This window comes from Stigmatopora nigra, chromosome 21, assembly GCF_051989575.1.
Source record: "Stigmatopora nigra isolate UIUO_SnigA chromosome 21, RoL_Snig_1.1, whole genome shotgun sequence".
In the NCBI taxonomy this organism is placed as follows: domain Eukaryota; kingdom Metazoa; phylum Chordata; class Actinopteri; order Syngnathiformes; family Syngnathidae; genus Stigmatopora; species Stigmatopora nigra.
Genome location: NC_135528.1, coordinates 207525 through 235268, shown reverse-complemented (window position 1 = coordinate 235268; position 27744 = coordinate 207525). Strand labels below are relative to the sequence as shown.

Genomic DNA, 27744 nt, shown 5'->3' with positions numbered 1-27744 from the left:
AAATTGGCTGAGTACAGACACTAAGGGGGAGAGGAATTTATGGATGAAGAAGCTGAACCAGGTTTTAATGGATTTGCGCATCTGGCAACCAGATGTCTGTTACAAACTTATGTAATTAAAGCAGAGTGAAGAGTAAATTTTTGGTTACACCTCGTTACGATTTGCAAAGGATTTATTAGGGCTCGTGCTTTGCTTTGATAATACATCCATTTAATACTTATTTTAACATTGCAAGGCTATTGGTAAGAAGAAAAACAAAGTTAGCCAGTTACTCATACAAAAGGGCACAAAAAAATACTGCATTACGTATATATATCAAATATTGATTTGCTATTTGACTTTTTCTGCTTTAACAATTGCCTGAAGTGTGTTTTGTCGGATTCGATGCACACACTTTGAACCTGAAAACATTTACAATCTGCCTTGTTCACACTACAAAACTATTTTATACATATTCAAACTTTAACAGGAGAATTAGCTTTTAAGCACACCTTTTTTACAATGTGACATCACTTTCTATGAATTCAAATTCTGTGAATTGGTGTTTGCTAAAATAAGTGTAACTTTATATGATTCAACATTAAATATCGAATTTGGGCAGGAAGTTGGGGTTTTCGATTCCATATCAAGACCGAATGAGTTCTTTGTAGTTTTAAGAACGAAAAAATGGGGCACCCCCTTGTCTTTTATAGTGTGTAACAGACATACATTGGCTTTTCTACTTAATTAATTTGTTTTATGTTTTAAGTGACTAAAATATATCTTTTCTTTGTTAATAAACTCACACTTGGAAAGAAAATGTTGTTCACTATTACTTACTCACGGTTACAACTGATTTCAGATCACAATGTATTTTCCATCATTGGTAACACTTCAATAAATGCATCCTTTGATTTAAAAATAAAAGGTGATTATTTTTATTTTTTAACAAGAAATGAATAAATAGATTCAAGATGGCGGCGCACACGGGTGCAGCATCTCTTTGCGCTCCAGTTTGGTGCTTTGTTTCCTCAGTCTTATTGTTATTTACATCCACAATGACTGGTGCTGCAGTAACACTCACTGTTCTCCTGATGTAGAGCTCTTGGCTCTTGGCGATGGAGTCCTTATTGTCGCTGGTGACTTCAACCAAGCATGTTTAAAGGCTATTCTGCCTGTGTTTATCCAGTATGTGAAGTGTCACACCCGAACAGACAAAACTAGACCAGGAGTGGGCAAACTTCGGCCCGGGGGCCACATTGACTTTAAAAAATTTGACAGATGGGCCGGGTCAGCACAAGATACAATACATATAAAAAACTGCATCCGTTAACAGTACATATGAAACATAAACCGAAAAAAGGACTAAAGTATTTATATACTCATCTCATCATAAAAGTATAAAGTACAAAGTAAAGTAAAAAGGAATGTATTAAGACATTAAAATATAATTTAAAAAAAGATAGAGGGGCTGTAAAACACAAAAAACATAAGAGCGGACAGTGCTACGGCCACTGGCAGATGGCAAGAAAACATTATTTGGAAATGTCGGGGGACAGGACGGATTAAAACGCCTCGCGGGCCGTACTTTGCCCATGTATGCTATAGACCGTGTTTATTCTAACATTAAACATGGTTATAGAGCCACACCCCTCCCTCACCTTGCAGAATTCTACCATCTCTGCCTGTCCCTCACCCCCTCATACATCCCACTCCGAAGGCTAACAAGGCCAGAAATAAAGATAATAAAACCATGGCCCAAGGATGCCCTTTCTCAGCTGCAGAATAGTTTTTCCCGCACCATTTGGGAACTTTTTGAGCACCACAACCTCCAGTACTACACGGACACTGTACTTTCCTATATCAATGTATGCTAGTATGGACAATCCCTGTTTATAAACATATCCGTGTTTTTCCTCATCAAAAAGGCTGGATGACCAGTGAGACACAGGCACTCATTAAACGGTGTAACATTGCCTTCAGATCAGGGGACAAGATACAATACAGCGCTACCCGAGCAGAACTGAAGAGAGGCATTAAAAAGGCCAAGGCAGCATATACAGTGTTCCCTCGCCACTTCGCGTTTCAGCTATCGCGGACTCAGCTTCGCAGATTCTTTTTCAGGAAAAAAAAAAAATAACAAATGTATAGATATTAAATTGAAATTATAAATTACATCATTTTACAATAGGTGAAAACAAAATATTCAATAAGAAATAGTAATTGCATCAAAAAAAAGGCCAAAGAAATGGTCAATAACATGGGGAGAGTTCAGGAATCGCATTGATGACGTCATGGCTGTTCTAGGCGCATCTTCACCGCCCAAAAAAAACGATGTTCAAAACTCCCAATAACGATGTTTCTTACGTGCAAAAAAAATGCAGGAGATCCTCCATCCGGACTACTATGTTTTTGCTTGGTGGCGCTTTTGTGCACGTGTTACACGTTTCTTTAAGCATTTTTGAAGGGGCACGATTACTTCGCGGAAACGCAGCTATTGCGGGGGGTCCCGGTCCCCATTAACCGAGGGAACACTGTATAAGGAAAACTGAGGAGCACTTCAGAGTAAAAAAACACAAAGAAGATGTGGCAGGGAATACGACACATTAACAACTAAAATGACAATAATGTGTCTGTTAACACAGATGCCTTACTAGCAGAGGAACGGAACAGTTTCTTTGCCCGCTTTGAGACTGATCAATGAGATTCAGTCTCAACACATCCAACACTTTGCAGCAGTACACTGAAGCTTCAGGAACATGAAGTGAGACGGGTACTGTGGACTGTGAACACCAGGAAGGCTGCTGGCCCTGACAATACCAGGGAAGGTGCTCAAAGCCTGTGGTGACCCGCTGACTGGGGTTTCCACAAATATTTTCAATTGTTCCTTGTAACAATCTATCATCCCCTCCTGCCTGAAATCTCCCACCTAAAAGCCAACCTGAATGACAGCCTGAATGAAGTGCTTTGTAAAGTTGGTTGCCCGGCACATTTTAATACTATCAAACATCATAACCACTAGTTTTTTGTTACTCTGTTATTAGATGGCAAATTAGAACAAATAAAAATGTTTTTTTCATTCCAATATCCAGTTTTTGGTGTTTTTTTTCAGAGGGTGTGAACGAATTAATAATTTGTATTTAGTTTATTTCTATGGGAAAAAGCTCGTATCTCATGGTACCACTGTACCATGTCTTGAGCAGTTTTGTTTTAAATATTAAAATCCTTATTATCTATTGTTACAGTAAAGAGAATTAATAAACTATTTGAGACAGTTGTATGACACCTGTTTTGGCTAAGTAGGTTGCTTCATATTTTATTTAATTGTTCAGTGTTGAAGAATCCAAAACGAGCAAATGTGACACATTTCAGAGTTTACACTTGTACAGGTACATTATCCTTTATTAAAAGCATTCTATTTTACCTAGATGCTGCCATTAACAAATGCATAATTTGAATCAACACTAAAAATGGAAAACATTTTAAAACTACACATCAACATTTTAAAACAAGACCATTGTATAAAAAAGAGATATATAAAATATGGGGTGTTAAAAGTAATTCCATACAAGGGGTGAATTGTGGCATTGTGGACTCAGTCAAACATGTCATCATGATCGTTGTCTGACTCAGCAAAGTACTTGAAATCTTTCTTTGCACGTCCTGGCCGGAAAGGAGTGTTCATAGTACACTCACTGTTGGTGTCATCATCATCCACTGGAGAATTCTGAGACTTCTGTTCCCAACCGAAGGAAAAACAATATCACTGAAACTACTGCATTAAATAGTAAACAAAAACATTTGAGAACATTTACTGAGGAGAGATCACATACAAACATTCGGTATGTCACATATAAATTCTGTTATCAATTGTAATGTTCACAAATTGTTTATCTCTCTCTCTCTCTCTCTCTCTCTCTCTCTCTCTCTCTCTCTCTCTCTCTCTCTCTCTCTCTCTTTCTCTCTATCTCTCTATCTCTCTATCTCTCTATCTCTCTATCCCTCTATCCCTCTATCCCTCTATCCCTCTATCCCTCTATCTCTCTATCTCTCTATCTCTCTATATATATAAACAATTTCACATACAAAAATCAATAACAGATATAGAGATTATACATTTTAAAACAGTCTTCCTGTGGTACATTCCCCTTACCATTGCTAATAAAGAAGGTGCATTTTATCTAAAGATTATGTCTATAAGAGGAGAGGCTGGTTCTGGGAATGCAAAGTTATGGAGGAAGATGCGTTGTTCATTAAGTAGTCCTAGAAATATTTTCACCTACTATTTAATTGTTTCTATTCTTGAAGAGGAGGACCACCAACAGTGTCTCCTAATGCAGAGGCATTGGTCCTGATGCTCAGGGAAAGTTGTACAACAGCCCCATAACATTGAGTCATTACACAGTTTCATTGTTGATGGTGCACTGCATTCCCTCTTAATGTTTCTTCAGCATGGCAGCATTTCTAATAATTGTTGCAAATTAGGTGGGTACTGAACATCTCACAGCCCCAGCCAGCTGCATAACTATGCATACATGGAAAATGGCCTTTTTCGATGTAATTTCTAACTGTAAATGTTGCTTCTCTCAGGATTAAGTTGAGAATCTGATGGAAGTGGGAGATCTGCCTCTTTCTTTACTCGATTCTCTAAAATAATCACCAGCAATTAAGAGGAAATGTTTTTTGTCTCTTTTTTTGGGAGCTGGAGATTTATTGGAGTTCGCTAAACTAGTGCACGTGTTATATCGGCTGATTCGGTGGTCTGCATTTTCTTCATTGAGCTATTTGAGGTCTGCTAAGAAGGCAAGGTAGCTGGAGTGCTCTGGTAAGGGCTGTTCATTCCTATAAGATTGCAACAAGGCCTTGGTTCCCATTGTCGCCAGTAAGTCATACATAATTTTTATGCACACCCAGTCGGTGTTATGCAAACCCAAAGAATCTCATCCCTGCAATTTTGAGATGTTCTGTTGGATTTATCAAATTTATTATTTTTATTTTATTATTATTATTTTTAAAAGTTGTTCAGATACTCACCCTGGCTAACAGTTTTGCAGATTTCTTCACTGGGCTGTAGTCATCATCCTCACAGTCAATTTGTACTCTCTTTCTTCCTCCTTTGGCTGTAAACAAAAAAAAGAAAGAAAAAAAAGAAACACAATTCAAGACACCAAAATGTCGTGTTTTTATGCGCATATAAGCCGTACCCTCGATTCTGCTCTAATTGTGATATTCTTAAAATACAGTGAGTCATATGGTTTCACCCTCCTTTGTTTTCAAGTTACACTGTCAAAATTAAAGAATTAGTGCCTATTGGAGTGTCCCAGACTGTTGTTAGAGATCAGTGTTATTTTTTTTAAATTTTTTTACATGTGGTCAATAATTAAGAGGGATGAGCACCCCAGTCATCATCTTTTGTCCGACAAAAGCGGCTTATATATTCTGGCATAAGAGGTGATTTCAACGATTTTTTTCACCAAAAAGACAGACTCTGTAATGGAAACCAGATGCTCTGATTTGACTTTGGACACATACACAAACATTATTTCTTTGTAATGGACACACCCCATCTCATTGTCTGAACCGCTTTATCCTAATTAGGGTCTCTTGGAGCCTATCCCAGCTGAATCCAGGCCAGAGGCAGGGACTGGATTGGTGGCCAGCGATCGCAGGGCACAAGGAGACGGACAACCATGCACACTCACACTCATACCTAGGAGCAATTTGTCCAATCAGCCTACCATGCATGTTTTTGGAATGTGGAGGAAACCGGAGTACGCGGAGGAAACCCACGCAACATATAAACTCCACACAGGTGGACGTGACCTGGATTTGAACCCAAGACCCCAGAGCTGTGAGGCCGACACAAGGACACGCCTTTTCTTCCATAATAAAAGGGGACTCAGCGCGCTATCATTTGGGAAAAAATGAAGACAGAGGAACGTAGGTTTTTTCCCCAACAGAACGAGAGTTTGCCTCATCTTTTCTTATGCTTTTACAAAATGTTAAATTGGAAAACTTAACAGATGGTGTGAATTTGAATTGGAAATTTGGTACTTTTCAAAAAATGGTTGCTTAAACAAAACTTTAAGTGGCAAATGTTTGGATTTCGGGAGTTAAGGAGGATGTCAGGAGTCCAGGAGTTTGATCACTATGCTATTTAATTTCATAAAACCCCTGGCATATTGTACTTTGCATATGTATATAATGTTTTTATTTAATATTTGTTAGCATTTGTTTTATACATTAATGCTAGGTCTGTTTTGAATTTAATTGTTTTATTTGTTTTTGGCAGGAGGGTACCTTTATCTTCCCTTTTTTCTTTTTGTTATATCAGAGATGGTGAGCCTAAATCAAAAGCTTTATTGTGTACCGTCATGAATCATTTGTTCCATATCTTTAGAAACTGTCTCAACAGATGTCCAAGTTAAGACCCAACAGTATTTGATTTCAAATCAGCCATGTTCCTTTGTAACTGAAACCCCTCCACTTATATTCAAATTAACGCCCACTTTGGGCGGAGGTAATGAAGGCTTTAAAAAAATGGGGTCAGCACAAGAGTCTTGCCTTTTCTCTTGCTAATATCAAGAATTGGCCATGCAAACTTCAATAATTTCTTTTCTATATTTTGTCACTTGTCTCACCAAATCTTTCAGAACAAAGAAAAGAATATCCTTCGATATATCTCTGTATGATTTATTTTTTGGAAAATGTCGGCGAGCCGGATTAAAAGGCCTAGTGGGCTGTAGTTTGGCCATCTCTGGGTTATAGTGTGTGTTTTAATAAAGTAAGGTTTGTGGTGTTGTAGGAACCTAAGTCAATCATAGAACGATGGCTCCTTAAATTCAAAACCAATTTTTTTTCTTTACCTTTTAGTGCTCCTTTCTTGGATCCAGTGTCAGAGTCAGAATCCAAGGTTGATTTATCTGGCTTCTTTGCTTTTGATGTGGCTGTCTTAGGTTTAGGAACTGCGTTAGATGGGTTCTTAGATCCTACAATTACAATAGACAAACCTTTGTAAACATTTTCTAATGTCAATCTGCCAGCATGGGTGATAGGTCAAAGTTACTGCATAATCATTTTTCAATCTATCGAATTGAGAAACTGCCCAATAAAATCAGTCACATCTAACAGTTATTAAATTGACGAAAATACTAAATACTTCTTTACATTAACGAAAATGCTGATTTGCTTAATGTGTAGTTTTTAAATAGGTCAGCAAACAATGAATAACAATTTAATTATAACTGAAAAGACCAATTCCCATGAAATTATTAACCTGAAGAAAACAGAAAGCCATGCATCCAAAAAAAAATGCCTAATCGGCCTATGTCATGTTAATTATTCAGCTCCAAATGGGACAATTACAGAAGTGCCTTTTCCACCTCTAAGATAACTTTTTCATGACACTTTGCAAATGGTGTTCACCCTTTAGGCCAGGGGTGGCCAACCAGTCAGAGACCAAGAGCCACATTTTTTACCGTGTTACCGCAAAGAGCCACATTTTTTACTGTGTTACCGCAAAGAGCCACATCACACAGATTTATTGTAAATGTCACACACCAGCATAGTAATGACATAAATTGACTCCTACAGCACTAACAGCACAGGCCAGTCATTATCAACAATGAACATTGTGTGTGCACTGTCTCACACAGACAAACTCTCAGTTCAACCAAGTCCACAAACAAAAATATAATAATTTACAATAGCGTTTTTCTTTTTCTATGCATGTTACTTAGTGGGACTTCTGTCATAAAATCAGCGCCTATTTTTGCGCAACATTCGCTCCTTGTGAGCTGTCATTTATTATGAATGGCTTTTCGCTAGTTAAAAGCCATTCATAATAAATGACAGCTCACAAGGAGCGAATGTTGCGCAAAAATAGGCGCTGATTTTATGACAGAAGTCCCACTAAGTAACATGCATAGAAAAAGAAAAACGCTATTGTAAATTATTATATTTTTGTTTGTGGACTTGGTTGAACTGAGAGTTTGTCTGTGTGAGACAGTGCACACACAATGTTCATGCGAGGCAGACCAAGGCGAGAGTGCTCAGCCGGGAGCAGCCAATAGGAGAGCGAGGTGTACACCCACGTGGTGGGCGCGCTTGAGCACTCTCGCCTTGGTCTGCCTCGCAGGGGGTGTGGCTTTTTCAGCCGACGCTCGATCTTTGGGATACTTTTTGTGTGCGCGGCGCCGTTCATTGTCGCTTCTGGTTCACGGGAGCTCTCCCACTCTGTTAAAAACGTTTACTCAAATGACCTTGCTCCTACTGGGAAACTTTGAGGTATTTTCATCCCAAGCACATGCGCATTGGACGAAAATACCGTATTGAACTCAAGCGAAGCGCACACGCAAAAAAAAAATAAAACACAAATACAAACTTTGATATGGACGTAAGAGCCGCATGAAACCGGGCAAAGAGCCGCATGCGGCTCGCGAGCCGCGGGTTGGCCACCCCTGCTTTAGGCACTATTTGTTAGGATTAGCTTGTTAATGTTTTTTTCCATTGCTTTCTCCCTGTGTTCTGATGTTCGTTTCCCCACTCTTGTTTGTCCCTCCTGTCTTGCTATTGCGCTCGTGCAGCTGCGTGTCATTTCTAATTAGTTTCTGTTTTGTCTATTTAAACCCCATTCTATTTAAATGTTGGATCATCCACTTTACTTCCCTTACCATGTGTCTGCATTACCCTGTTCCTCGATTACCCCGCCCTCGCCTGCTTCCTTGCGATTGGTTCCTATCCCTCGTATCCTCGCGTCAACATCTCCCCAAAGACGTAACAGTATTAATTTTGGATACGGGCTAGTGCTCCTATATTATTTTAACATGGACCGACCTAGTTGTCCCCCCCAACTCAAAAATATTACAGGAATGAATGACATGCTGTTAATAAGATCAAGCGGCAGACAAAGTTCACTGTGGTACCCTATGTTGTTAATACAGTGGTACCTCGAGATACGAGCTTAATGTGTTCCATTATTGAGGTCGTATGTCGATTTACTCGTATCTCAAATTAACATATCCCTTAGAAATGAAATAAAAACAAATTAATTTGTTCTAACCCTCTGAAAAAACACCAAAAACAGGAAATTGGATTGGAAAAATATTTTTATTTGTTTTAATTTGCCATCAATTAACAGAGTAGCAAATAACTATTGGTTATGATGTTTAATAGTACAGTGGTACCTCAACATACAAGCACCCCTAAATACGAGTTTCGAGATACGAGTATAATTTTGAGCAAATAATTATTTCGACACGAGAAAAATTTTGAGATGCGAGAAAGCCAGGTGGCCAAGACATGAGGCTGTTTATCATTGTAGCGCACTGTATTTTTTTTGCTGCACCTCTTTCGTGAATAACAGATATCTACGAGCACTGGGCGGAGCGTTGCATTTTTTCAGTGTTTTTTTCCGTCACTTAGCGCAAATGCCGGAGCGATCGCTAATACGAACAGTATATATTACTTCTCGTTGGCTGCTCATAAGAACATCAGGGGCACTGGCTCTCTCCCTGCAACTCCTCGTGTAATATCTCTGTTCGCAACTACCTCGTTCCCACACGTCTCTGCGAGCAGTGAGCGGAGCGTTGCATTTTTTCAGTTTCCCCCCCCCCCCCCCCCCCCTTAGCCTGTAAGCCTGTAGCTGAGCAATCGCTAATTCAAGAATACTTCTCGTTGGCAAGTGGTCGTGCGTTATCCTATTGTGAGGACATTTGTGTGCATCATTTTCTGATTATTTTGAAGGGAATACAACAGCAAACCCCATCGATAGCGAATGTGAGTATGGAGGCGGGGCAAACAGCTAACCCGGCCAAGTTGTGACCAGGGTGGTATTGGTCCCTAACAATGTCATCCAGTGAGGGCAGAGAGCAGCCGACGATCTTCTGGGCAGTGTTAGTCACTGCCTGCATGACCTTTCTGTCTGCTACCATGCTTCCAGCTTACCACACTGTAATGCAGTATGCTCTCCATAGTGGCTCAATAGAAGGTTACCAGAAGCTTTGAGTCAAGTTGTTCTTTCTGAGTACCCTCAATGTGTGAAGCGAGTATAGACTTTCAAATTCCTGGGGGTCCATATGACTGCTAATCTCACTTGGGTGGTCAAGAAGGACTACTTAGGAAAAAGCAACTAAACACCAACCTGCTGGTGATCTTCTAACGGTCAGCCATTGAAAGCATGCAGACCTACGCAGTGTCAGTGTGGCACTCAAGCAGGAAAGAAACCGAAAGGAAAATACTGCAGAGGGTAATCAAAATGACTCAAAAGATTAAAAAATGTGTCCCCTTCCTGCCCTGTCCAACATCTACAAATCCAGGTGCCTAGCAAGGGCAAAGAAGCAACCCCCCCTCTCTCTGTGCCTCTCTCCCCCCTCTGCAAAATCAGTCTAATTTTAGTACAATTAAACACATTTTAGTACTATTAAACCACTAGTTATTTGTTACTTTGTTGATAGATGGCGAATTAGAACAAATAAAAATGTTTTTCCAATCCAATATACTGTTTATGGTGTTTTTTCAGAGGGTTGGAAAAAATTAATTTGTTTTTAGTTCATTTCTATGGGAAACGTTCATTTGAGTTACGAGTAAATCGACATACGAGCTCAGTCCTGGAACGTACCGTATCTGGAGGTACCACTGTATTTCTGTATTGTGTTGAGGATGAACCACCACCTTCCAGTGCCAAAATCATTTTATTGTTTTTATAAATAACTTCAGATTTGAGTTTGTTGTTTTTTTTTTTACCTCCCCTGCCAGGTCTAGGAAATCCACATTTTGCATACTATAATTTGAGCAAATCTTAATACATTCAAGATGATGACCACACCTGTCAAGAGAATTCAAATTTGAGAAAAAACATTTTCATATAAGAATTGGACTAATCAAAGTAGGTTCGTGCACAGTTGGGAGAAATGATTGATTTGTGGATTGATTGATTCTATCTGTCCCCATGAAGAAAACATGAGTAATTGTGAACTAACTCCTAAAAACATACTTCTATCCTTGCTTTAGTGCAGGGGTCTCAAACTCGCGGCCCGCGAGCCAACTGCGGCCCCCGGGACGATAATTTGCGACCCGCGTCTTAATATGAAAGATTAATGTACGTGCGGCCCGCAAGATTGATATAAATGACAGTTGTTGTGCTCAGAGCTGGATGAACCAATCACGGTGAGGTATACGGCTCCAGAGGGTGGGACATTGGCTGGGCTGTCCAGTGCCTCGCTCACTCACTCATTAATTCCTCCAATCAGCTGGGCAGAGGGGAAGCCGTGAAGCCGATCACTCCGCTCGGCTCAGAGAGCTGCCGTAATCCAATACGATCGGAGAGCGAAAGTGCGCATGTGCCACAGACCCGCGCGACTGAAAGTTATAAATTCAATCCGAGACTCATTCCAAGTGTAAACACATATTACAGTTCCAAAGATGTCTGTTTCAAAGCCTGCCGTGAAGAGAAAGGTCAGTGATGAGCACGTTTCAAGAAAAAGTGGGGAGTGCAATATTTCTTTGTTGAGCACCGGGGCACACCGACGTGTCTCATTTGCACTGAAAAAGGAGCGGTGCACATGGAATACAATTTGAAACGTCATTATACTACGAGACATGCTGAGGAGTAATAAAATATCAGGGAGATGAGAGAGCCTACCAGGTTGACAGTCATAAAACACGTCTTCTGAGGCAACAGGATTTCTTCAAGAAGACTACCAAAGAAAGTAATGCAGCAGTCGAAGCTAGCTATGCCGTTTGTGAGCTGATTGCTAAAGCAAGAAATCCATTCACAGAAGGTGAATTCATCAAAAAGTGCATATTACAGGCTGCACATATTGTCTGTCCAGAAAAGAAAAGTTGGTTCAACCACACTAGCCTTTCTGCCAACACCGTGGTAGAGCGCATTTCTGACCTGTCAAGTGACATTTATGATCAACTGTATGAGAAAGCGCAATGTTTCAGTGTATATTCAGTGGCTCTTGATGAGACCACAGACATCACAGACACTGCCCAGCTCGCAATATATGTCCGTGGTGTTGATGACAATTTTGAAGTGATGGAGGAGTTGCTCACAGTAATTCCAATGCGTGGCCAGACCACCGCTAAGGAATTATTTCACCAGCTGTGTGATGCCATTGAGAATGCCGGTTTGCCATGGAAGAGCTTTGTTGGAATAACAACTGATGGAGCCCCATCAATGATTGGGAGGAAGAATGGGCCATGTGCCTTTTTGGGAGCACATATTTGTGTGAGAAGCTCTTCTTCACCATGAACTTCAATAAGTCCAAGTATAGGTCCAGACCTGATGAGCATCTTCAAGCTCTATTGAGGGTCTTCACTACTTCCTCCCTCAAGCCAAATGTGGCTCAGCTATGTGAGAAGCGCTGCCAGGTCTCTAGCAGCAAGAAGTAAGAGAAGCTCTGTCCAGAATATTTAATGTTCAATGTTCCATTCAAGTTCAGTTAGTTAAAATTTAAAGAGCTGTTAAAACACTTTTGAAACTTTTGAATAAAAATAATTAGTTTTCTCTACTTAGCCAGCCACTGTATATCTACTGTATGCTCATTATTATTTTTTTATTTTTTATTACTGATTGTTTTATTTTTTATCCATCTTTAAGTTAATTTATTTAATTCATTATTTTTCATAAAAAAATAAAGATATTTGATAACGTTGAAATGTTTTATCAGCGCTTTTCTTGTGGAAATCCTGATGCGGCCCAGTCTCACCCAGACTCTGCCACTAGCGGCCCCCAGGTCAATTGAGTTTGAGACCCCTGCTTTAGTGGTTATCTCCTTGTAGTATCCAAGTTGGGAGGTGCTAACTTGTTAACAGAGAAACATGGGTTTAAGATCATGGCTGTACGAAATAAAAAAAGGAAATTCCATAGGTATGAATGAGCAATCAGTATGTGCACTGCGATTAGCTGGTTACTAATTCAGGTGTTAAACTCCTGGGCTTCAGTTCACCATCCACCAGAGTGAGGGTAAGTAGTACAAACAATGGCAGACGTATGCATAATTTTGGGGTAAATGGCTTGTGTCATACAAGTAACTCATATGTCATTTGTATGATGAGAACAGCCACCCGATGGTGCAGTAGTTCTTCCGTCAGCGGTCAGTCTGGGCTTGATTACCACTCGGTGGCAGTGTGATTCTAAGTGAGAGTGGTCCTCTGTGTCCCTGTATGCCCTATTACCGACTGGCGGCCAGTCCAGGATGTAGTCTGCCTTTCGCCCAAAGACAGCTAGACATCAACAACCCCCGCAACCCTTTCAGGGATGGGCGGTGTGGAACACAAATTAATGAATGAATGATGAGAACAACATTACCACTCACCACTGTCATTGCTTTTTTCTGAGAAGAGAGATTTGGATGTCTTGATTGTTGTTGTCTCTTTCTTTTTGGCCACAGCCGCAGACCTAAGGTAAAAAAAAGGATGACAATATAAACCAAATTTGATTACATTGTTTCCGAAAATATTGAATAAATCTATCTGTGAGAATCTGAGAGGCAACACCTTGCAGATCGTAGGGCAATTTCACCAGGGGTCGTGTCACATGAGAAAGCTTGTTGTACACTGTGTGACTCTTTCAACTCCCCGCCAACAAAGAAAATTTACAGGTTACAATAACCGCTCCATTGTATTGCTCTTCCAGATATCTTCCGCTGGGCCCACTAGACAGTGCTCGGACGTTTGGTCGCTGGTCTTTGGGTCGCCGGTCCTTTGGTCGTCGTTAGGGTAATGGTTGTCAAATGTACTTAGATATTAAACCCTAACTCGAACCCTAACGGAGACCAACGGGGACTAAAAAAGCGGCGACCAAAAGACCAGCGACCAAACGTCTGGTCACGGGGCTAGACAGGTGGATGTGCATGTGACCCAATCTCAGGTCCAGCATCAGACGGGTTGACCAACATGAGGTGTGACTCATCACCAAACTGGCCTACTTAAGACAGCTTGAGCTTGACCAAGTCGCTGGATTGTTCCTATTAGTTCACTGTTAGTACCTTCTGGAGAAGAAAGGGTTAGGTGAAAGTGTGAATGGCGATAGGTGAGTGCAACAATGATATGTAATATATAGTGGGCCTTAATCAACCGACATACTTTGTGTCATGGCACATAATTCTCAAGTGATACTAACGATTAGATTAGATTAGAACTTTATTTCATCCAGTATTCCCTGAATTCCCTTGGTTGCAGTAGCAAGACCATAGCAAGCACAGACCAAGAAGACATTGTAGACTGAGGTAAAAAACTGGAGCCACACACTGGAAGTCCACAAGGTGGGCACCTTCTGCAGACTGAGTCTAAGGTTAAATATGCAGAATCACTCTTTCATGCTGATCCGCACAGTCCTTCAGTAGTCTGGATCTGATCATCTTCCTTGCCTAGATCCTCCGAAGATGTCCTATCACCCGATCAGCAGCAGCGGAGAGGCTGGTGGGGGCTTCAAACCACACAAGCACATTCCCGTTGCAGCCCGGCAAGCACCGACAGCTCCTCCATCTGACTGGGGAGAGAGATCATGCTCCCATAACAATGATAGAATACCCGGTCTGGAGCTTCGCCTCTTCTCCCGGCAATATCGTCCACAGCTATTCCCGCGTAAATGACAGGAGGCACTGCTGAACGGCTACAAATACATCTAGGTATAGCACAAAGAAACCAAGCCATGCGACGGGTGGAGTTGAGTCGCAAAGGTCACAAAACAACAAAGCACAAAGCATAGTATATGGGAAAGCATTAGGAAATATAAAACTGCAAATAAAAAAGATAGAAAAGCAGCAAAACCATAAAACGAGCTACCACTACCGGCTGCCACTTGACTGAGGCCATAGGTTGCAGTAGCAAGAACAGTTACAGACACAAGAAAAAGACAGTAGCGCTAGATAAAACTGGAACCACACACAGGAAGTCTACCACAAGGTGGGGACCCTCTGCAGAGTGAGACTGAGGTTGGAAATATGCAGAAACACTCTTCCAAGCTTATCCACACAGTCCCTCAGTAGTCTGGAGCTGAACAATCAACAGTAACAGTACAACACTCCCTATACTCCCTTTCTGGCCTGGTAAAAGCTGACAGTTCTTCCATCTTATTGAGGAGGGATATTAAACTCCTGATACTCCCTTTCCGGCCTGGTAAACGCTGACATCTTATAGGGAAGGGATATCAAACTCCCGATACTCCCTTTCCGGCCTGGTAAACGCTGACATCTTATAAGGGAGGGATATCAATTTCCCAATAATAATAATAGATGGAATGATTGGTCCGAAGCATCACTTCTTCTCCCGGTACTTTTGTTCAGTTCCGCATTTCCAGTGGCATTGCGGTGTTGCTCTTTCTGTTGCGCATTGTTCAAAGCTGATCCCATGTGTATGACAGCAGAGTCATGGCTAAATGGTTCCAAAAAAGAACTAGCAGATACAAACTAAGCTAACAAATAAAGTTGTAAAATCATTTAAGAAAAATATATAAAGTAGAAAAGTAAAGTACGAAGGAATGTATTAAAAATATTAAAATGTGATTAAAAAAAGATAGAAAGGTTCTAAAATACTAAAACGAATGAGAGCAGACAGAGCTACTGCCACCGTCTGCCGCCTGATGGCGCCATCTTGAGAATAGTTTGTGGAGGCTTTCGTGATCCAGGCTTTCTGGTTGCTCATACAGTTGACAGAGAACAAGGCGTTGTTCTTATTTTTTACAGCAGGAGGACAGTCAAACTTGTATAATAATGCTGATTTGATTATGAAGCCAGCAGCATTCCCTCACACAATAATTTGCACTTCAGTTCGTCTTTGAATAACAACGTCCGCTAAGATATCCTTATCCATGTTAAAAACTTGCTCCAACCATTCCCTTGAATTATGTGAGGGAACTCTTTCTCGACAAGCCGCCTCGTGGTATACAGGTTCACTCGTCTGACTTCAGTGCAGGCAAGCACGTGCTAGATTCCAGCTGGTGGCGGTATGATTGGGAGTGCGGATGGTGCTTTGTCTCTGCGTGTGTCCTACAAATTGATTGAGCTCGGTCTGATTGTGAAATAAAGATATGCGACCAGTCTAGGGGGTAGTCTGCCTTTCGCCCGAAGACAGCTGGGTTAGGCCCCAGCAACTTTTTGGGCGGCCCGGCGGGTGAGTGGTTAGCACGTCGGTCTCACTGTGGGGAACCTGGGTTCAAATCCAGGTCGGTCCACCTGTGTGGAGTTTGCATGTTCTCCTGGTCCTGCGTGGGTTTTCTATGGGTAGTCCGGTTTCCACCCACCTTCCAAAGACATGCATGGTAGGCTGATTGGACACTTTAAATTGTCCCTAGTTATGAGTGTGAGAGCAAATGGTTGTTTGTCTCCTTGTGCCCTGCGATTGGCTGGCCACTACTTCAGGGTGTCACCCCGCCTCTAGCCTGAAGTCAGCTGGCATAAGCTCCAGCATGCCCCGCGATCCTATTGAGGATAAAGCGGCTCGGAAAATGGGTTAGGGTTAACCTCCCACTCTGCCAGTCAAAGAGGCTCACCCGCGGAACTGGAATTAGGCTCAGATTACGGTTAATTTCATCCATCAGGAGCAAAGCTATCGTAAAATGTCTTGGCTTTGGTTCTAATCGTGTTAGTATCCAGAGCTGGGGTAGGCAAACCGGTCCTCGAGGGCCGCTGTGGGTGCAGGTTTTTGTACCAACCGATCCAACACAAACAGTTCAACCAATGAGGTTTCTGGTGAAACAAGAATCACCTGACCACCATCCACTGATTGCACTTCTAAGATATCAGATTGGTGGAATGTTTCCTCTTATAGGTTGTAACGAAGACCCGCACCCATAGCGGCCCTTTCTGGAATAGTTTTTCATCTCATGAAACCAGCTCTCAAAATTATATTCATGAGAGTTTAATATTTAAATATCTACTGTTTTCAACAGGACTTAGATTTTAAACTGTTTCTCATGAATCTAATTTTGAGAGCTGGTTTCAACAGTAAACTCTGTCACTATTTGACCAGCGACCAAAAGACCTACGACCAAATGTCCGGTCACGGTGGTAGGCTGGTTGAACACTAAATTGCCTCTAGGTTGGAGAGTGAGTGTGAATGGTTGTCTTTCTCCTTGTGCCCTGCGATTGGCTGGCGCCCAATTCAGGGTGTCCCCCGCCTCGTGCACAAAGTCAGCTGGGACAGGCTCTAGAACCCCCCTAAAACCCTTACGAGGACAACTAGTTAAGAAAATGAATGAATCAAACAAAAACATTCTATTCTTACATAGTTTTTTGGTTTTGGCCAGAGTTTGAGTCGAGAAGGTAATCAAAGTAAGCATCTTGGTCACTGTGGTGCTCCATCACTTCAGGTACACTGGGTTTATCTTTAATTCCTGTTATTGGAGAAGAGTCTACATTTACATCATCTTCGTAATCTTCATTGTCCTCCTTTTCACCCTCATCTTCCTCTGAGAAGTCAAATGTGTATTTTGGCCTGGATGCTGAAAGAAAGAAAAGAGACAAAGTTAAGTTTATACAATTAGATTGCTCTGGATTTTAGAGTATTGCACATAGATGACCAGTTTGACAGGGTTTTAAACTACCAGGAAACTTAGTCAATGAAAACTAGGGTTGTCATGAAACCTCTTAGCCATGGTCGTTACACAGAATAGATCTTCTAGCCACTGGTCAAAAATCAAGGACAGCTTTCCAAGTCAACTTGAATGGAGATGTTATTTTTAATGGTGTCGTTCCAAAGAACAATTAATACTGTATACAGTTGTGGTCAAAAGTTTACATACACTTATGAAGTACATAATGTCATGGCTTTCTTGAGTTTCCAGATATTTCTACAACTCTGAATTTTCTCTGATAGAGTGATTGGAGCAGATACTTTTTTGTCACAAAAAAACGTTTCTAAAGTTTAGTTATTTTATGGCTTTATTATTGGTGAACAGAAAAAAAGGGATCAAATCCGCTGGGTTAAAAATATACATACAGCAGCGCTAATATTTGGTAACATGTACCATGTTCATTTTCACTTCAATTAGGTCCTCTTGGTAGCCATCCACAAGCTTCTGGCAATCTTCTGGTTAAATCTTTGACCACTCTTGACAGAATTGGTGCAGCTCAGTTAAATTTGATGGCTTTCTGACATGGAGTTGTTTCTTCAGCATTGTCCACAAGTTCTCGATGGGGTTTACGTCAGGACTTTGGGAAGGCCGTTCAAAAACCTTAATTCTAGCCTGATCTAGCCATTCCATTACCACTTTTGATGTGTGTTTGGGGTCATTGTCCTGTTGGAACATCCAACTGCGCCTAATACCCAATCTTCGGGCTGACGACTTTAGGTTATCTTGAGGAATTTGAAGGTAATCCTCCTTCATTATCCCATTCACTCTCTGTAAAGCACAAGTTCCATTGCCAGCAAAACAGCCGCACAGCATAATACTACCACCACCGTGCTTGACGGTAGGCATTGTGTACTTGGGTTTAAAGGCCTCAACTTTTCTCCTCCAAACATATTGCTGGGCATTGTGACCAAACATTGTGACTTATCTTTGTCCATGTGATCAGCAGCAAACTCCAGTCAAGGTCAAGGTGCCGCTTTTGGAGCAAGGGCTTCATTCTTGCACGGCAGCATCTCAGTCCATGGAGATGCAAAACAACCTTGACTGTGGACACTGACACATGTGTTTCAGCAGCTTCTAAGTATTGGAAGATCTGCTTTTTAGTGATTTTTGGTTGAATCATCACCCTCCTAACCTATTTTCTCTCAGCCGCAGGTGCATTTTCTTCCTGATTGGGGCAGTGACAAAACAGTGCAATGCACTTTATACATACAAACAATTGTTTGCACTGTTGTTCTTAGGACCATTCACCACGGAAGCCCAAGCTTCTCCCGATGCCCATTTTCAGTCCATGCTTATCTCGTGCTAGCATACAGCACGCTTCTCGCCAAGGGTAAGCTAAGCGTAAAAGTTTTGTGAAGCCCTTCTTGATGCCTCCCAAACGCTCTCTATCCCTTGGTGCATCTAGTGAGCCGAAGAAAAAGCGAAAGATGTTGACAATTACCGAAAAAGTGAGTTTATTGGACGGGTTGAGAGCAGGAAATAGCTACGCGAGCGTAGCTCGACAATGTGGCCTTAATGAATCCACGGTGCGGTACATAAAGAAGGAGGAGAAGAACATCCGCAAAACTGCTGCAATATCTTTCAAGAAAGTTGCCAAAAGGGTTGTGAACACCCAGAATAAGGCCATGGTGCGAATGGAAAATGAACTGGTTATCTGGATCCGTGATTGTAGGGCGAAGAAAATCAGCCTGGACGGAAACTTAATCCGAAGTAAGGCTAAATCTTTGTTTGATGCTATGGTGCCTGAGGGTGGTGACGACGACGACAACGTTCTAGACGAGGAAGAAGACGACGGCGACGACGAAGGTGATCCTCTGCCCGGTGCCTCAAGCCAGACTAACCCACGACCACGTACGGCTTTCGCTACTAGCAAGGGCTGGCTTGAGAGGTTTAAGCGGCGAGTCGGACTTAAGAATGTGTCGTTGTATGGAGATGCAGCCTCTGCAGACGAAGCAGCAGCGAAGAATTATGTTGAGGATGTGTTTCCGGAAATGATAGAAGAAAATGGCCCGGAGCAAGTCTTCCACATGGATGAAACAGGACTATACTGGAAGAGGATGCCGTCCCGAACATTTCTTTTCAAGGACGAACTTCAGAAGTCAGGTTTCAAAGCCCACAAAGATCGAGTGACTCTTCTCTTGTGTGGCAATGCAGCAGGATTCATGCTGAAGCCCGGCCTGATCCACAGGTCACTGAATCCTCGCGCATTAAAGAACAAGAAAAAAGCCTAACTGCCGGTGTAATGGATGTCCAACAAAAAGGCATGGATCACCAAGGCCCCCACACTTGATTGGTTCTTTAACTCTTTCATACCACAGGTAAAGTTTTACCTGGCTGAAAAGGGACTGCCCTTCAAAGTGGTTCTCCTCATGAACTGTGCAGGAGGTCATCCAACTAATTTGCACCATGAAAGGGTGCAGGTGGAGTTCCTTCCCCCCAAGACCACTTCCCTTATACAGCTCATGGATCAGGGGGTTATTGGGGCCTTCAAAGCCCTCTACACCAGTTCGACAATGGAGGGTCTCATCTCCTCCATTGAAGAGCCCGACGAGACCTTCAGCATGAAATCTTATTGGCAGGACTACAACATAGCCACGTGTTTGACTAACATTCAGAATGCCTGAAGGACATGAAAGAACAGACACTCATCTCCAGCTGGAGGAAATTGTGGCCAAAGAAAATCACTCAAGACTATGAGGGTTTCACGACTAACGAAATCCATCACTCTGCCGTTGATAAGGCTGTCAGGCTGGCTCGGTTGGTGCAGACTGAAGGCTTCTCGGTTATGACGGCTGATGAAATTACAAATCTCATCGACTGTCACTCAGACCCACTGACAGAGGACCTACAGCAAAGGACCAAGTCGGCGATTGAGGAGGAAGACGAGTCTGCTGCCGACGACGAGTGTGACGAAGGTGGCCTTACTTTACATAATTTGTAGGACCTCTTCAATGCTGCCAAAGACCTCCAAAAAAGGCCAAAGAAATGGACAATAACCTGGTGAGGGCCGTCGAGTTTAGCAATCGCATCGATGACGTCATGGCTGTTTACAGGCGCATCTTCATCGACCAAAAAAAAACAACGTTCACAACTCCCCAAAACGATGTTTGTTACGCGCAAAAGAACTGCGGAATATCCATCCAGAATGCTATGATGTTTTTGAATTTCTGAGTTTTCTAAATAAAAGTTTACATTTATTACATTTGCAGTGTTTTTTACTGTATATATACTGTATTTAATTAGTTTGTATGCACCAACATAACACCTGCATTTTGATGTGGAATAAAACACCTGAATGAACAGCATATTAGCCTGGTGGTGGTTTTGTGCACATATTATACGTTTCTTTAAGCACTTTTGAAGGGGCATCCCTACTTCGCGGAAATTCACTCATTGCGGGTGGTCCCGGTCCCCATTAACCGCGATGACCGAGGGAACACTGTATATACAGTGAACCCTCGCTACTTCGCGTTCCACTTATTGCTGCCTGCAGAGCTTCGCAGATTTTTTTCAGGATTTTTTTTTTTAAAGATATTAAATTAAAATTATAAATTACATCGTCCTACAGGGTGTCGAAACAAAATATTCAATTAGAATTAGTAATTTCATCATTTTATAAATTCTAAAACACAAAAAATGCACGTATGCGCAAAGCATCATGGGGGATCACGGCCGCGTCACTTCCGCATCACGGCGTTTCACTTCTGCATCACGGGCATAAACATAACCTGATTGGCCAGCTGAATGCTCACTGAATATACTCGACTCCCCATTGGCCCATTCAGCACAGATGCCCATTCTCAGTCCACGCCTATCTCGTGCTATACAGTACGCTTGTTGCCAAGTTAAGCGTAAGTTTTGTGAAGCCCTTCGTGATGCCTCCCAAACACTCTCCATGCATTCGTTATTTGGATCCGTGATTGTAGGGCGAAGCAAATCAGCCTGGACGGAAACTTAATCCGAAGTAAGGCTAAATCTTTGTTTGATGCCATGGTGCATACGAGTGGTGAGATGACCAAGTCGGCGAGTGAGGAGGAAAAGGAGCCTGCTGCCGACGACGACTCTGACGACGCTGACGAAGGTGGCCTTACTTTACATAATTTGCAGGACCTCTTTAATACAGCCAAAGACCTCCCAAGAAAGGCCAAAGAAATGGACGATAACATGGTGAGGGCAGTTGAGTTCAGCAATCTCATCGATGAAGTCATGGCTGTTTACAAGCGCATCCTCACCGACAAAAAAAACAACGTTCCCAACTCCCCATAACAATGTTTTTTACGCGCCGCCAAAGAACTGGGGAAGATCCATCCTGACTGTATGATGTTTTTGAATTGCTGCTATGATGTTTTTGAATTGCTGCTATGATGTTTATGACTTTCTGAGTTTTCTGAATAAAAGTTTACATTTATTACATATGCAGTGATTTTATTGTATGCACTAACATAACACCTGCATTCTAATGTGGAATAAAACACCTGAATGAACAGTATATTAGCCTGATGGTGGTTTTGGTCACGTGTTATACGTTTCTATAAGCATTTTTTTTTTTTTTTAATGGCGCTCGGCTACTTCGCGGTTTCACCCTTCTGCGGGGATGTCCCGGTCCCCATTAACCACGATAAGCGAGGGAACGCTGTATATCGAGAGAGAAGAGAGAGAGAAATATGTATATAATACTTAGGTAGAACTAAAGTTTAGTTCTACCTACGTATTTTAGCTCTTAAGACCATAATCAAATTTCACCACATATACTTTAGTGACTAAAGTATAAGTGGTAAAATTTGATAATGGTCTTAAGCTTCAGAAACGCCCTGCATCCAAGCAAGATTATTTCGAAGGAATACAAGTTAGTCAACATGCCCAGCTTCCAGCACACTGCTTTGTGCAGTTATTATGGCTCACTCCAAGGCAAGTAGGATGTGTACTGCCAACTACTGGATGGTTGCAGTATTGTGGAATATTGAGGTGCCTGTTAGTCTAGATAACTATTGTGGCAGATTGCAACATGTGCTCATGAGCCAGCGCTGGCCTTAAAGATATCAGACATTGCCAAAATGATGATGAAGGAGGGCAGATGTCCTACAAGTTGTCACTGTACTGTGCTCAGATGTCAGACGTGATTGCGAAGGATGGCGGATGCTCAAGCTTTAAAACATGGCGAGTTGTTCAATAAAGTAGGTCTTGCTTCCCGTAATCAAACCGTGTTGTGCATTTTCCCACCCCAATAGCAGTGCTGCCAAAAACACGTGTAAAGATTGTTTCAGACTGATTTTGAATTGAAACAAGAATTGTGAAATGTAATTTTACATAGTCAATTTCTTTGAGAGCTGTAGACAAAATGTCAAAGATGGCTGGCAATATGGAGTCTGCACGATGCTCATACCTCACCAATGGTCACAATTGGTATGTAGGCCCAAAATGTTCTCAACATAATGAAAATGGCATGCAAAATATTTGGGTACAAATTGAAATTGGTTAACACTCGCACTAAAAAAAAAGAATTAAAAAATGGACCGATGCTGTTTTTCATAAAACACTGAAATACGGAAATTGTACCTGATGCCCTCATAGACTTTGTTTCTCTAGGCATGACAGGGTGAGTGTTCTCCGGCGCACTATCTGAATTTGAGTCGTCTTCAGACCAAGGATTTCGTTTTTTCAATTTCTTCCCAGAAACTTTGGGTCCTGGTGTCTTTCTCACTGTAGGTAGTCCTATATGAACGACAAAATGCAAATGAAAATGTGGATGTTTTTTTCTGCGTTTTTGGCACTACCATTTCAAATGATTAAAAAGAATGTAGAAAAGACACTCAATAATTAATAGAAAAAGCCCAAAATGCATGTCATGGATGCAAAAAAATGCTTTGCTAAGGTTAAAGTAAAATCCTTACCTGGTTCTTTCTTGTCCTTTTTTAAACGTGGATTTTTTAATTTAACTAAAGGACTTTGGGATCTTGCTCTATCTTGGCCAAGGTCATCATCACCGCCCTCTACCTTCAGAAGTGAGTCTAAGTCCACCTGAAATAAAAGTTATAAATTAATGACAGTACTGTCTAAGCAAGATTTCGGGCCATACTGATATATTTTGAAAAGTGGGTATGAGAAGCCTGAACAAGAAGGCAGCCCCCCTCCAGGGGATCAAAAGCTGCATTGACTCTGTTTAGGGACCTTGTTACGACTCCCCCTGGGGTATGATATACCAGAGAGTCGCAACTATCACAGCAGACAGGTTCGGTCAAAGATGAGTTCGGACACACATTGCAAGTAGCCTTCAGTTATTTTTATTTACAATAAAGTCAACAAAAACAGACTACGGGATAACATAGGGGAAGCACGAGATATTAAAGTGGCACCCTCAAATAAACACGGTAAAACCCCCTCCCAGACAGGTGTCCAAATGAACACCCACAAAAATACAGGAAATCAGACCGAAGGATGCCACCGTTAAACTGATGTAATATAATCTAGACAGGGGAATAACTGTGTCTAAATGCACAAACTATATGTATACCCATGGGTGTCTAAACTTATCTCAAGTCCCCCTATGCAACCCAAAATCATTAACAACACATACAAAATATAACGAGTAACATACTCACAAGCCTGCAACTCAGCAAGGCAAGGGCCAGGGCAAGAAGGGCTGAACTGACTACTGAAAAGGCTTTAAATAAGGGCAGGAGGGATGATTGGGGAATTAATTACAGCTGTGTTTGGCCTGGGCAGGGCTCTGTCACAGGGGTGGAGCCAGAGCTGGAGATAAAACACCTCCTACTGGTGTGTGTCCAGGCTGCCAGCCGTAACACCTCCCCCCTCAAGAGTCAACCTGTTGACGAAACCGAACCACCAACCTGACCCAATCAATCAATACACTCCTGTTAAAACTCTCCTAAACTTGAGATAGGGCATTGTCCGGTGGGCGTCCGCGCCAGCCGATGACAAGGCGCGGCCGGTCCGGCGGGCGTCCGCGCCGGCCGGTGATGAGCCGTGGCCGATCTGGCGGGCGTCCACGCCAGCCGAGGACAAGGCGTGGCCGGTCTGGCGGGCGTCCGCGCCGGCCGGTTATGAGCTGTGACCGATCTGGCGGGCGTCCACGCCAGCCAGAAACGAGACGAGGAAGAGGTCGGTCCGGCGGGCGTCCGCGCCAGCCGATGACAATGCCTGGCCGGTCTGGCGGGCGTCCGTGCCGGCCGGTGATGAGCCGTGGCCGATCTGGCGGGCGTCCCTGCCAGCCAGAAACGAGACGAGGAAGAGGTCGGTCCGGCGGGCGTCCGCGCCAGCCGATGACAATGCCTGGCCGGTCTGGCGGGCGTCCGTGCCGGCCGGTGATGAGCCGTGGCCGATCTGGCGGGCGTCCATGCCAGCCAGAAACGAGACGAGGAAGAGGTCGGTCCGGCGGGCGTCCGCGCCAGCCGATGACAATGCCTGGCCGGTCTGGCGGGCGTCCGTGCCAGTCCTTTAAGTCTTGGCCAAGCCCCCTTCCTTTAGGAGACACTAGAATTTTAGAACGGTCAGGCACCTTACCCTGGTTGCTTGGAGGGTCGCCAACTCCCTCGTCCAGGGGTGCCAGAGCTTTGCCGCTCTTGCAGTCGCCGGCACCATCATCCAGGGGCGCCGGAGCATTGCTACCACTTCTGGGCGGGCAGTCGCTGGCCAGAACGGTGCTGGGCAGAACAGTGCTAGAAAGAACTGTGCCTGGAAGGCCGGCCGGCACCGGAAGCCTGGTTAGTGGCTTCGGCACGGGTGCGACTGGCGGCCCCAGGGGCGACAGGAGTACTTTGCGTGGCCTCGGCACCGAAACTTGGGGTGCTTTCTGCAGGCTGATCTCCGCGGCGGACATTTTCTTCTTGCTTTGTTCTTTTTCAAGCCGCTCTTGCTCCAATTTTTTTTTTTCTAAATTTTCCTGCTCCAAAATATTTTCTCTTTCAATCAGTTCTTTTTCTTTTCGCTCTGCTTTCAAGGCCTTTTCTCTTTCTAGTCGATCTTGCTCTAAGGCCTTTTCTCTTTCTAGTCGATCTTGCTCCAAGGCTTTTTCTTTCTCTTGCCTCTTAAATTCCAAAACTCTTTCTTTCTCAAGCCGTTCTTGCTCAAGACGTGCTTTCTCTAAACGTGCAAACTCCAAAGCTTTTTCTCTCTCTTGCCTCTTAGATTCCAAAACTCTTTCTTTCTCAAGCCGTTCTTGCTCAAGACGTGCTTTCTCTAGACGTGCAAACTCCAAAGCTTTTTCTCTCGCAAGCCATTCTTGCTCCACACGTGCTTTCTCTACACGCTCTAACTCCAAAGCTTTTTCTTTTGCAAGCCATTCTTGAGCTACACGTGCTTTCTCTACACGCTCAAGCTCCAAAGCTTTTTTTTTCTCAAGCCATTCTTGAGCTACACGTGCTTTCTCTACACGCTCAAGCTCCAAAGCTTTTTCTTTCTCATGGCCAAACTCAGCCACGGCCTGTCCAGGCTTTAATTTGTGATTTCTGAACTTTTGGCGGTACGCCTCAGGCACCAGTTCGTAAACGCGCAACACTGCTCTATTTACCTTATCATATACCAACCTGTCTTCTATCGACAGTGTACTTAAAGCTTCAAGGCCTTTCCCTGACAGTTTCCTTTGTAAGACTAGAGCCCAGCCTTCTTCTGGCCACTTATTGGACAGCGCTATCCGTTCAAACGCACCAAACCACGCCTCGACGTTCGTCTCACTGAAAGGCTGTACAAGCGGAAGGCTTTCACTAACTTTAAACCCCCTACTTTCTACCATTTTAGAACTCTTTGAGAGTTCAATGTCCAGCCTTTTTAGTTCAATCTCCTTTTCAAACTCCATTTTCTTGAGGGCCAGCTGATGAGCATACTCCCTATCCCTAGCCTCATATTGCATACGTAATATCTTTAGAGCAATGGGGGCATTTTCCCCAATAGATACAGCACCATATCCCTCTGGTTTTCCTTTTAAACAAGCCCTGGGATTTATAACTAGAGCCTTTACATTCAAGGTGACACCATCCCTGCCTACCTCATCTTTCTCCATCCTGCCTGATTCCTCAGAATCGACCAGAGACTGAGAGGAAACACCCGCAGATGCTCCTCCTGTGGCTTCTAAGTACTGCGCTGCTATTAATATATGGATAACCTCCTGCTTCAATTCAGCTAGCCTGGTAGTCCTGGACAGAGTGAACCCTAGATGAGCGGCAAGACCTAACAGATCTCCCCTCTTACATTGGTCAACCTGATCTACAGTGCCAAGTTAAAAAAAGGAACTCTTCCGCATCAAAGTCCATCCTGCTAGTTACAGCACTACACTAGACTGAATGATAGCTATTAACTGTGCCTACCTCAACTCTGCTTGCCCAGCCTTCACCGGCCTACTGCACATGCAGTCCGTACCACCAATGACCAAACTGCTGCTGTGATAACAGATCTTAATGATTTCCCGGACGAGCCCCCACTTGTTACGACTCCCCCTGGGGTATGATATACCAGAGAGTCGCAACTATCACAGCAGACAGGTTCGGTCAAAGATGAGTTCGGACACACATTGCAAGTAGCCTTCAGTTATTTTTATTTACAATAAAGTCAACAAAAACAGACTACGGGATAACATAGGGGAAGCACGAGATATTAAAGTGGCACCCTCAAATAAACACGGTAAAACCCCCTCCCAGACAGGTGTCCAAATGAACACCCACAAAAATACAGGAAATCAGACCGAAGGATGCCACCGTTAAACTGATGTAATATAATCTAGACAGGGGAATAACTGTGTCTAAATGCACAAACTATATGTATACCCATGGGTGTCTAAACTTATCTCAAGTCCCCCTATGCAACCCAAAATCATTAACAACACATACAAAATATAACGAGTAACATACTCACAAGCCTGCAACTCAGCAAGGCAAGGGCCAGGGCAAGAAGGGCTGAACTGACTACTGAAAAGGCTTTAAATAAGGGCAGGAGGGATGATTGGGGAATTAATTACAGCTGTGTTTGGCCTGGGCAGGGCTCTGTCACAGGGGTGGAGCCAGAGCTGGAGATAAAACACCTCCTACTGGTGTGTGTCCAGGCTGCCAGCCGTAACAGACCTGAAAATGTTATGCAAATCAAACTTCCCTGGATTAACACAACAAAATGTGTAAGAAGCAAGTTCTGGACAATAGAGACACAACATTTTGTCAAGATTCAGACATGTTAAAGGA

General features: G+C 42.9%; 2 protein-coding genes across 3 annotated transcripts in view; one reads left to right on the top strand and one right to left on the bottom strand.

Annotated features, from left to right (window-relative positions):
- The window catches only part of anln (anillin, actin binding protein), a 66003-nt gene extending 65204 nt beyond the window's left edge, over positions 1-799 (top strand). The window contains exon 23 of the mRNA XM_077742746.1: positions 1-799. Coding sequence (XP_077598872.1) covers positions 1-115 — 115 coding nt within the window. The 3' untranslated portion in view covers positions 116-799.
- Positions 800-3279: 2480 nt separating this feature from the next.
- The window catches only part of top2b (DNA topoisomerase II beta), a 135554-nt gene continuing 111089 nt past the window's right edge, over positions 3280-27744 (bottom strand). For both annotated transcript variants that reach the window (XM_077742744.1, XM_077742745.1), the window contains exons 29-35: positions 23452-23578; positions 23117-23272; positions 17212-17428; positions 13302-13384; positions 6846-6968; positions 5014-5099; positions 3280-3715 (exon numbers count right to left, since the gene is read on the bottom strand). In XM_077742744.1, the coding sequence (XP_077598870.1) occupies positions 3575-3715; positions 5014-5099; positions 6846-6968; positions 13302-13384; positions 17212-17428; positions 23117-23272; positions 23452-23578 (933 nt within the window). In that variant the 3' untranslated portion in view covers positions 3280-3574. The remainder of the gene's footprint in view (positions 3716-5013; positions 5100-6845; positions 6969-13301; positions 13385-17211; positions 17429-23116; positions 23273-23451; positions 23579-27744) is intronic.